The sequence below is a fragment of the Lemur catta genome, chromosome 14 (assembly GCF_020740605.2).
Source record: "Lemur catta isolate mLemCat1 chromosome 14, mLemCat1.pri, whole genome shotgun sequence".
Lineage (NCBI taxonomy): Eukaryota > Metazoa > Chordata > Mammalia > Primates > Lemuridae > Lemur > Lemur catta.
Window position 1 is genome coordinate 26,137,232 of NC_059141.1, and position 12,026 is coordinate 26,149,257.

Below are 12,026 nucleotides of genomic sequence, written 5' to 3' on the forward strand. Positions count from 1 at the left end.
GTGCGTGTGTGTGTGCGCGGGGTGCGCGCGCGCGGCGCCTGCCCATTTTCCTCTCCGCAGCCGTCAGTCGGGAGCTGCAGGGAGGGAGAGGGGACGCAGGCGGCGGAACAGGAGAGCAGCCGAGCGCCCTCCGCCCAAGGCGCCCTCCCTCCGTCCGCGCACGGGCGCCGTCGCTTGGCGGAGCGAGGTGCCTCCCAGCCCGCAAGGGCAGCGCACCAGCCCGCAGGCTCTTTGGTGGCTCTGCCCCGGGACTGCACCTGGAGGCGGCCCCGGACGGGGATGGTCAGCGGCTGCCGCCGTCTGGCACACAGCGGGACGCGGTGAGGGCACCATGGCGCTGACGCCCGGGTGGGGATCCTCGGCGGGGCTGGTCCGGCCCGAGCTCTGGCTGCTGCTGTGGGCAGCCGCGTGGCGCCTGGGAGCCACGGCGTGCCCCGCCCTCTGCACCTGCACGGGCACCACGGTGGACTGCCACGGCACCGGGCTGCAGGCCATCCCCAAGAACATCCCGCGGAACACCGAGCGTCTGTGAGTATGGCCCTAGCCCCGGCCGCAGCGACCCCCGAGGTCGTCCTCTCCCCAAGACGCAATTCAGGGCTGGGGGTGGGGGCAGGACCGTTGGGGCCCGGGCTGTCCAGCTCACAGACGGGTCAGTGCCCGCCACGGTCTTTCCAGGAGCCTGAAGCCAGGAGCTCCGCTGTTTCCCTGTCCCCGGGATCCAAGGGGCCCTCGGGGTTGTCAGCTCCCGACCTCACACCTGCACCCTGCGCTCCGCACCGGCAGGCCCTTCCCACTGCGCCAGCACTTTATTCCTCCGGGGTGCGGGGGAACTGGTGCCAGAAAGCCTTCCTGGCACCCAGGAGGGACGCGTCCCACACTCGCCAGGCACAATGTCTCCTTTTGGGCACATGGGGCTCTGGCGGTGTCGGGAGCCAGTTTTGTGGATTTGCAGCTCCCAGGCCTCGCTGCCTGGTGATGGGCGGCAGGGTGGGATGGAGGTGAAGTTTCTGCTCTCCCCCTTCCTCGCCATTGTTTGCCCCAGAGCCTTGAGGATTCTTCCCCTGCAGGTGTCAGGCGCTGGTCCTCCACCTCGCCCTCCCTGGCATCCAGCCATCCCCAACCCGCACAGACAATAGGACCTGAGGGCTTTGGGTTTGGGGCTGGGGCAGGTAACATTCAGCACCCAGAGGGGGAGGTGTGTCCTGGAAGGGGAGCCCCGTGAATAATGCCAAGAGGTCAGGGGCTTGCAGAGGGAGGCACAGGGTTAAAGACATTGACCATGACGAGTCATAAGAAACAGCATTTCTCTTCTCCTTCTCTCTCTCACTTCTGAATTCTTGAGGAAACTGGACCCTTTCTAGACCCACCGAGCTTTGTAGGATGTGTGTGTGTGTGTGTGTGTGTGTTTACAGACCTCTATAATTTGTTCTCTGTGATTCTCCTGCAGAATGTGTGTCTGTGTGAATTCCTAGTATCATGGGGCCACCTCAGTAGTACGAGGCCACGAGAGTCCTGTACGTAGGCTGTGTGTATAGATTTTTGGTCACATGCAGGGCCTTTGTACTGCTCACAGAGGTGACTGCACCAGGAGGTTTTTGAACAGGGCTTTGGAGAGGCTGCCGGCTCCTTTGAAATCTACCTACTCCTTCCCACACGCCTCGGCGACTGCAGTGGCTCTCAGGAAAGGCATACATATTTTGATAACTTTTGAGCACATTTCCATGGCTCCCAGCTGGTCAGAGACAGAAACCCGACACTGGGGAGAGCTGTCTCCCGGATCAAACTCTGCACCCAGGCCAGTAATTAGTGAGCGCACATTTGCACTGGACTCTTCTTGGATGAGTATTTGGATGAGTATTTACAGGAGAATTTACAATCTCGGTGCAGTCTAGGTGGGAATCCATGTGTGTGCGAGAGTGCGTGTGAGTGCACGTGTGTTGTGGGGCTGGGGGGAGATGGTGGGGGAGGGGAGAGGTGGGGCCAAACCGAGTTTCCGTGGGGCAGACTGTGCATTCTTCTATGTGGACCTGGAGAGGAACTGAGGGTCAGAAATCTACTTAGAGGACCCCTGAGGTGGCCCGGTCACCCTCCATGCCTGTTCCCTCTGGACCCTAGTTCCTGTTCCCCTTGCCTTGCCCACTGGGGCGTTTCTTCTGCAGCTGTTACCCCGGGAGCAGCCTAGATCTGAGACACATTAGCCTCTCTCCTTTGCTTTTGGATCTTGAATCTTGAGTCATCTCCTCCATCCTTGCTCTCTCACCACCTTCTGTGTTTAGGACAGTGTCTGTTTTGACTTCCATGAACTCCGTAGCTCTTTTGTGATCAGAGTGAGATGTAGGTGAAATTTCCTAGTACCGAGGAAAGAGTTGGGGCTCCAAGAGTTACACTGCCTGGGTTGAAGCCCCAGCTTTGTCACTTATTGGCTGTGTGACCTTGGGCAAGTTGCTTAACTTCTCTGAGCCTTAGTTGCTTTCCGTCAGGAAAATGGGGCTGGGGATACATAAGGTCTCTGGTTTTTGTGAGGATGGAAGATAACATAAGTGCCTGGCATGTTCTGATGCTGAGTGAGAGCCATTATTAGGATAGGGTTGGGAGAGGAGTCTTGTTATTTTAACTAGCAAATGTTTATGAGCCAAGAGCTGCCCTTGGTGCTGAGGCGTCAGCAGTGAGTGAGCCTGTCCCTGCTCTCAAGGGACATGTGGTCTAGAGGACTGGGCAGGGGACCCCTGACTGTGAGCTCTTGGAAGAGGGCCAGGCAGCCTTGGGAATGGTCTGTAAGGAACAGTGGGGTGAGGAGCCTTTTTCTGGGGTGAAGGGACGTCTCAGAAGATGGGCCTTTTTATCAGGGTGGGGTGGGGTTTTGCCAAGCAGAGAGGGCAGACAGTCCAGGCAGGGGGACAGGGTGAGCACCGTGGTGCGATACGGGCAAATGGGCTAGCTTGTCCCTGGGTCTGAAACATGCTGTGGCTGGTGGGTGTGATGGGACTCCAGGTGGGGAAGAGAGGTTGGGACAGGTGAGGAAGGCTTTTCCTTTGGGGACTTCCGAGTTGGAGGCCAGGGGTGAGTTGTCCTGCGGTGGGGGAGGCAAAGCCTCTGGGGTTGGGAAAGCAGAGAGAGCTGCCTTTTCACCAGGCGGCGCGAGAACATCCTGAAGGAGGCCCTGGTGGGAGCCCAGGCCGACTCGAAATCACCGTGGCAAGTGCTCTCTGATCAATATGGGTGTCGTGCAGTATCAGAGCCTGAAGCAGCGGCTTCTGCCGAGGCCGTGAGATTTTTATAGACTGCAGCTGTGCGTTTGTCTTTTGTCCTTTGGGCAGTTCCTGCAGCAGCCTGTGAGGCCCGGCAACTTTATGATTATGTATTCCATAACTCCAGATCCAGGCCTGTCCCCCCAAGTGGAAAGAAATTGTCATTGGTTTGTGGCGGGGACTTCTGGGAAGAGGTTGGGTAGGCCCCAGAGCTGCGGAGGAAATTGGTTCAGCCAGAGGGGCCGTGGGGCTGGTGGGCCGGGTGGGGAAGGAATGCTAAATAATTCACTGTAACGGAACAATTAAAATACAGAGCGGGGCTGGGGGAGGCGGTGGAGGAGGCCTGGGAAGCTTCATCTCTTTGTAGGACCCAGGCACAGAGGGACCCAGCCACAGCCGCTGTTAACTTTTTTTCTTCCACTGTTGGATTTTTTTCTTTTTTTAAATTTAAAAAGTCTTTCGGACTAGGTTGTCCAGGAGAGTGTGACAAGAGAGTGTAGGATGTGTGGACATGGTCCACCCCCACCCCGGGCACTTGTGTTCTCGGCTTGCTGCAGGTCCCCTGTGGGTGCGTCTCTCCAGCCCTGTGGCAGATCACCCAGGGAGCGGGCCAGGCAGGCAGGGCCCCTGGGAAGGCCTGCTGGCCCCTGCTTGCCCCCAGGCCCAGCACATTCTGCTGCCCCCCAGGTCACGGGCCTGCTCTCCTGCCATCCTCTTTGTGTCCCCTTGCTCCTCTCCAGTTGGTCCGCCCTGCCTAGCTCTGTGCATGCTGTAGAGGCCTGGGAGGCCCACACCTTCTCCGACTCAACCCCCTGAGTCTGGAGGTCCCGTTCAACCAAGGCTGGGTGGTCCCATATAAGGAAGACCGACCAGGGCACCCCGAGGCGGAGGGTCTGGGGAGCCTGTTTGGAATTCCAAATAGTGATTGGACAGCGGCTGTGGTGAGTGAGGTCAGGAGCTGCTGAAGCCACATCTGCCACCAGGGCCTGGCTGGCCTGGGCTCCCTGAGCAGGCCACTGTGGTGCCCTGCCGCAGAGACCTGTGTGCACAGGGGCTCGCCTCCACGCAGGGCGAGTGTTTCCTGCTCGCTTAGGCTTTGGTGTGCTCGCCATGCACGGAGCTTATTGCTGGGCTCTGAATGACTGGTGTCAGGGCCCCAGAGTGGCCCCTCCCCCTGCCCTGAGACCCGGCTTCCCCTCTGTAAAAGGGATGCCCACAGCTTTGCGGCTGAGAGTGAGGAGCAGTGAGCTAAGGGGCCATGCTGGGCACATGGCTGGTGTCACCTTCCCTCGGCCTCTGGGGATAATAGATACTATCTCATAGGGCCTTTGCAAGGATTCACTCAGGCCACGTTTGTGGAAGTGCTTTGTGATTCAAACAGTAGGACATTATTGTTATTATTTGAGAAGCTGGAGCTAGAGGCATGCGGGTGGGTGCAGGTGGGGCAGAAGCCGGCCTGGGAGGGAAGGATTTGAGCTTCAGCTGTGCTGCAAGCCGCGCCCCTGGAGTTGGCGTGCTCAGAGTGCTCCCACCGCACCTGGGCATCTCCGCCGCCTCCCCTTGGGGTTGGAGCCGGGGAGCAGGGACGCTGCAGGGCGGATGTGGCGATGGCACAGCTCTGGAGCCAGACTGCTTGGGTGTTTAGCCCCCTCTGCCCCTCAGCAGCTGGGGGGACCTGGGGCAAGCCGTGGGGTTTAATTCCCTCATTCAACAGATAGCTGCCTATTGATGCCTGCATTGTGCCGAGTGAATAGTGCCCAGCAGAGACAGAAGCCCGAGTTTTAGTCCAGCGGGGGAGATAGAGACGAACGACAGAATGTAGAATAAACACGTAATTGCGAGTTGGGATAAGTGCTCCGGAGGAAAGTGTGACTTCTCAGAAGCCCTATTTCCTAGCTGGTAAGTGGGGATGACGCTCGGACCTGCTTCCCAGGGCGGCCGTGAGGATTAAATGCGGTAATGCTCGCAGGAGCACTTTGCACCAGGCCTGGCAGACAGTGAGTGCCCAGTAAATAGCATTATTAGTATTGTTATTAAGGTGACAGAGAATTGCAGGGACGTGAGGGGAAGGGGTGCCACTCATTGCTTGGCCCTGGTGTGGCCCTCCTCTTCCCTGCCCAGGCAACCCCTGGGAGCCCTGGAGCACACTGGACAGGCTGCCCTTCCTGGGTGCCGGTTCCCCGGGCCAGGGCTGGCTGTTGGTGGCCCAGGCTGCCCCAGGCTGCCAGCAGGGGCGGCCGTGCTCTTTTGGGGCCGGACGAGGGGCGGCGGGGACAGGCAGCTCCTGCATTATTGGGAGCAGACAGGCGCTTGGCGGAGTTGCCGCCTCCAGTTCTGTGCCGGCATTAGCAGCTCGGCAGGGCTCTTGCTTAATGGGATTTTCTTCCCAAATGCTGTAATTATCGCCATACAAATACTTATTACCCAGAGCAGATGACGGCCGGGCCTTGGGCAGTCGCCAGGGAGCTGGGCTGTGCTGGGGGGTGGAGAATTGGCTTCTCTTTTTGACGGAGCTGGCGACCCCCTCCTCTCCTTTCTGGAACCCAGCCTGTGGCGGACAGACAGCTGTTGGGCACCTGCAGTGTGCATAGCCTCGTGGAGAGCGGTCTGGGTGTGGACCTGCTCCTCGGGGAGCTTGTGTCCTGGTAAGGGAGAAAGAACAAATGTGTAAGGATGTCTGTAGGGGACGGAGAGCACAGCGGCTGCCAGCCCAGGCTTCGGTGTGAGAATGGCTGGGTTTGAATCCTGGCTCTGTCAACAACCACCTGAGAGATCTCGGGCCACTGACTAGGGACTCGATTTCCTCATCTGTGAAATGGGACCAATGACCGCATTTACCTTACAGGGCTGTGAAGTTCAATTGAGACCATCCACGTGAAGTGCGTGGAATGACATCTGGCACGTGGTCAGTGCCCCATCAGAGTGGAGACGAGGCCCTGAGAGTCGCTAGACAGGAGTGAGAGATGGGAATGGGGGTGGATTGTTGCAGGGACAGGGAGGTGGGTAGCACTTAGGTAGGCAGAGAGGTGAAGTGCAGGTGACAGGGTTTGGGGCGTTCAGAAGGTGTGTGCCACATACTTGGGAAGGAGAGTGAGGATCGGACCCCCCTGAGGGCTGAAGGTGCGCGTTGGTGAGTTTTGGGAGTGGGGGGATTAAAGTAAAGGGGGGGCACCAGGCCATGGGATGGGAAATGGGGAGCCCCCAGAGGGCGTGTATGTAAAACCTTTTAGTAATATTACATTTTTAAAACAGTTCAATGATTTTTAATAAATTTATAGAGTTGTGCAAACATCACTACAATCCCATTTTAGAGTATTTTTTATCACCTGAAAAGATCCCTTGTGCTCATTGTAACTTTTAATTTTGTTATAATTTCAAACTTACAGAAAATTTACAAAAGTATAAGGAACTCCTGTATATCCTTTATCCGGATTCAATTGTTTATGTTTTTTCCATCTGTTTTCTCATATATTACATGCACACACTCACACATAATTTTTTTCTGAACCATGTAAGAATAGGTTGGAGACAGTGTAACTTTTTTCTTGAAATACTTTGGTGTATGTTTTCTAAGAGCAATAAGGCTATCCACATCAGAAAATTTAGCATTGGTACAATGCTGTTGTCTACTCCATAGTTCATATGCAAATTTCATCAGTTGTCCCAACAGTGTCCTTTAGGGATATTTTTTCCCAGGTCCAGAATCCTGCCCGGGATCACAAGTGACATTTAGTGGTCACAGCTTGTTAGTCTTCTTTAATTTGGAATAGTGCCTCGACTTTGCTTTTTTTGACCCTGACATGATTGATGAATTCAGCCAGTTATTTTGTAGACTGTCTCTCAGTTTGGCCTCATCTGATCTTTCCTCCTGATTACGTTTAGATTATGCATTTTTGCCAAGAATGCTAAATAAATGACACTGTGCCTGTCTCAGTACATCATGTTGCAAGGCACATGATGTCAGTGTGTTCCGATACTGGTGATTTTAGCTTTGACCACTTGGTAAGTTGATATCTGCTAGATTTCTCTGCTGAGATGTTACTGTTTTCCTCTTTGTTACTAACAAGTAATTCCTGGGGAGATCCTTTGAGGCTATGTACATTTCGTGTTCCCCATCAAACTTTGGTCTACTAGCTTTAGCACCTGTTAATGATTTTCTAGTTCCATCACTTGTCCTCTGTTAGTTGGCATTCTACCGTAAGAAAGACCTTTCCCTTCTCCTCCATCTGCTTGTCTGTTTATATCAGTGTGGACGCTGGGACTATTATGTGATCCATTGAGTTATAATTTGTCACTATCATTATTTATTTGGATGTTCAGAGTGTCCCAGATCTGGCCAACGGGAGCCCCTTCAAGCTGCTCCTGTGTCCTTTTTGACAATACCCTTTGAGCACCTGCCCCCAGGGGTTTTGAGTGGAGAGTGACAGGTGCAAATGGTGTTTTAAGAAATTCTGTTGCCTGGCTTTGGAGGAGAGAATAAATGGAAAGGGGGCCCTGTGGCTTCTCTGTGACAGCATTTTTGCTGTGATTGCTATACTTTTATTCTATTTTTAAAATCAAAACATTATTTTAAAATAATGTTAGACATACAGAAAAATTACATAGTCCAAAGAGTTCCCATATACCCTTCAACCAGCTTTCCCTAACATTAACATCTCTCGTCACCATAGCACAGTTATCAAAACTGAGAAATTAATAATAGCATTGCGATAATACTATGAACTGAGCTACAGACTTAATTTGGCCTTTACCAGTTTTTCTGCGAATGTCCTTTTTCTATTCCAGGATCCAGTCCAGGATTCCACGTTGTGTTTAGTCATCAGAGCTCCTTAGTCTCCTTTAATCTGTGACAATTCTTTAGTCTTTTCTTGCTCTTCATGATCTTGACACTTTCGAAAAGTACTGGTCAATTATTTTGCAGAATGGTCTTCAGTTTGGGTTTGTCTGGTATTTTTTTCATGATTAGATTGAGGCTAAACATTTTTGTCAAGAATGCCACAGAGGTGAAGTGCCCCTCTCAGCTCATCTGGTCAGTGGGTAGATGACATCAGTGTGTCTTATTGCTGATCATTAATCTCTTTGTTAATGAAGGTGGTGTCTGCCAGGTTTTTGCACTGTAAAGTTACTTTCTTTCCATTTGTAATTAATAAATATTTGAGGAGAGATACTTTGAGACCATGTAATATCCTGTTCGTCCTTAAATTCTCACCTCCTAACTTTAGTATCCATTAATAGATCTTCCTGCAATAATTATTATTCAATTGTAATTCATTTCCCCCCATTTTTCTACATTTATTAGTTGGAAATCTTCTGTAAGGAAGAGAATTTTATTCTTTCTTAATAAGGTGGTTTGCTTGATGGCTACATTTGGTTTTGACTTGTCTGAGGCCAGAGACCGTGTCTCCTGTATTTTTGTATCCCTGTTGCCTGGTGCATAACCAGTGCTCAAAAAAATGTGTGTGCAATGAGTTCTATTTTTTTAAACCTTTGCTAAGACATTTCATGGATTCTGATCTTTGCTTTAGAAAATATGGTCATTGTGATAGGCTGAATAATAGCCCTCAAAGATGTCCATGTCCTAATGCCTGAAACCCCCGAATGTGTTGCCTTACATGATAAAGGGGACTTTGTACATGTGATGAAGTTAAGGGTCTTGAGACGGGGGGAACGAGCCGGGGTTATCTGGGTAGGCCCAGCTCGAGGGACGGGAGGGTCAGAGGCAGGAGCAGGACCAAGGCCGAGGTTGGAGTGCTGAGGAAGGGGCCGTGAGCAGGGAGCGCAGACAGCGTCTAGGTGCTAGAGAAGGCAAGGAGATGGGCTCTCCCCTCGAGCCTTCAGAAAGGCGTATAGTCCTGCCACCACCGTGGCTTTAACCCAGTGAGAGTGAGTTTGGTCTTCTGACCTCCGAACTGTAAGATAATAAATGTGTGTTGTATTCAGCCACTAGTGCGTGGTGATTCATTGTAGGCATCTGCTACAGTCACCATAGAGTTAGGAGCTACTGCAGAGGCTGAAGAATGGGAGGAAGTGGCCTGGCTGGAAGCAGAGGACAAGTGGGAGTGTCGTGGGGACTGCAAGACTCCACCCGGAAAGAATGATCTTGTGCGCGGAGCACAGTTGGGGAGAGCGGCTGGTCCTGCAGGAGAAGCTGTGAAGTTGGCTCTTGCATATTTTCTTTGAATTGCCACCGAGCTCTGAGCGAAACCCCAGAGGTGGAGATCCGGGAAGGTTGCTCTGTGGAGTGTTCAGGCTGGAGAGACAGTTTTGGGGGGCACTCAGGGGAAGCAGTTGAATCCAGGAGGGCAACAGAACAGAAACGTTGGTGGGAATAAGCATCTCCAGGGAAGCCGGCACACAGTGCAGATTCCCAGGCTCATCCGAGAGATGCCGATTCACTGGATCTTTGGCAAAGGCGAGTCAGGAGATTGGGATTCCGGAGTGCCCAGAACACAATTTGAGAAACACTGCTTGGTGCTGGGGTTTGCTGGGGAAGAAATCACATCCTTCAAGGACCGCCTTGGGCTTCCACCCACACGAGGAGGGCAGGAGGAAGGGAAGGTGGCCTAGGAGGACGCGGGGAGCAGTGGCTAAATGTTTGTGGATTTAAAGCTGGGTGGGGTATTTATTGCAAAAGCCAAAGGAGGAGTTTGGAGACAGGGAGGAGGGTTAACAGTGTGGAGAGCAGTCAGTTCCTCTGAGGATGAGGTCCAGGGAAAGCTTCTGGAACAGGAGACGGGGTAGGGGGTGTCACTGGCAAAGCTGGGTAGAAGTTTCCCGGGAGGAGGGGAAGGCGGGAGGCAGGTGGCTGGGAGCTAGTAGGGGGTGGGCAAGTTTTCCAGGGAGAGGACCAGAGCAGGAGCTCCAAGGGGGAATGCTTGCAGTGTAGGGGCAGGTGGGCAGGAGCCCCTGGATGGGGGAGGGAGCCTGGGCCCCCGGGGAATTGGGAAAGGGGAGGGCTGCGAAGAGCCACAGAAGAGGGCCCCCACCCACCCACCAGGCTCAGAGGGAGAGGCTTGCCCATGTCCCCTGTTTACTCCTCATGACAGTCCTGGGAGGAAGCTATGACTTGCCCTGGCTTGGCAGAGGAGGAGAAGGTTCAGGGAGCTGGAGCCATCTCCCAGGGTCAGACAGCTGGCTGGTGCATGAGCTGAGAGTCCTTGGGTCTTGCAGCTCTGAGACATGTTGGTGTTTAGTTTTTAAATTTGAATATTGCTCTATACAGTTTAATATGGCCTGGCTTCTTTCATTCATTCACGTATTTGTCAGACATTCATTCGGTACCTACAAAACACCCATCAGTGCTTAGCAGTGGGCCATAAAGGCAAATTGGCCGTGATTGATTCCTGCCTGCACGTGTTTGGGGGTGGAACCAAGTTGCAGGCTGAGTAGGGAGTGGGGTGTCCGGTCTCGGGGCGGAGAGTGGTGAACAGAGTTGGGTGTCAGGGAGTTAGCGGGCAGGAGGCCTCTCGGGGCCTGGGCGGGTGTGAGTGAGAGCAGGTTGGCAGGCAGAGGGTGTGGAGGCTGTCAGTGGGGCCCTGGCTGCAGGGCTGTAGTTTTGGGGTGGCCCCCAGACCTGGGAAGGGAATTGGCAAGATCACGGTGGGGACTTGGTAGTGAAGGGACTGGGGTGCAGTTGGGGCCTCAGAACAGAATGTACCATGGAGTTGGGGTTAGAAGCTGGGCCCTAACCACCTCACACCCCCTAGGATGGCTACTATCAAAAAAACCAAAACAAGTGTTGACAAGTAGGGGGAGAAATTAGGACCCTGAGCACTCTTGGTGGGAATGTAAAATGGTGCAGCTGCCATGGCAAACAGGATGGGAGTTCCTCAAAAAATTAAAAGTAGAATTACCTTATGATCCAGCAATTCCACTTCTGGGTATATACCCAGAGAATTGAAAGCAGAGTCTCAAAGAGATATTTTACATCCATGTTCATAGGAGCATTATTCACAATAGCCAAAATGGAAGTAACCCAGTGCTCATTGCCAGGAGAATGTTAAACAGATGCGGTACATACATGCAGTGGAATATTATTCAGCCTGAACAAAGAAGGAAGTTCTGACACATGCAACACCGTGGATGAACATCAAGGACATTGTGCCAAGTAAAATGTGCCAGTCATAAAACAACAAATACTGTATGATCTCACTCACCTGGGGTTCCCAGAGGAGTCACGCTGAGGGAGACAGAAGTAGAGGCTGGTTGCTGGGCTGGGGGAGGGTGAGCCGGGGACACTCTGTAGCAGGGGTTTGAGTTTGCAAGATGAAGTTCTGGAGATGGGTTGCATGACAGTGTGGATATACACGTTTTTAGATAGTACAGGACACCACTGAACTATGCACTTAAAATGGTTAAGATGTTAAATTTTATGTTATATTTATTTTTAACCACCATTAAAAATTAAAAAAAAAAAACCAAAAAAGAGCTGGGTCCTGGGGTCAGACACGCCAGGGCTCAAGTCCTGCTCCTTAACCTGCTCACTCACCAGCTGGGTGACTTTGAACAAGTTGTTTAAATTTAAATTCTGTATGCCGTAGTGTCCTCATCTGTAAAGCAGATTGGTAACAGACCTTTGAGCCAGGGGCTATCAGGAGGCTTCAGTGAGCTGGCTTGGTTGTGACACCAGTGACACTATTGCTATTATTCAAGCCAAGGAAAGGAGACAGGTCCCAAGGAGCCCAGGGCACAAAGGCAGAATGGGATTGGTGGCAAATCTGCCCTGGGAGGGGGCCCTGACTGCTCCTGGGGGCTTTCCCACTGGTGACATGGTAGAGG

General features: G+C 52.9%; 1 protein-coding gene across 1 annotated transcript in view; it reads left to right on the top strand.

The window, feature by feature from the left end:
- The first annotated feature begins 331 nt into the window (after positions 1–331).
- LOC123649731 (slit homolog 1 protein) overlaps positions 332–12,026 on the top strand; it is a 143,688-nt gene continuing 131,993 nt past the window's right edge. Inside the window, exon 1 of the mRNA XM_045567908.1 lies at positions 332–528. Coding sequence (XP_045423864.1) covers positions 332–528 — 197 coding nt within the window. The remainder of the gene's footprint in view (positions 529–12,026) is intronic.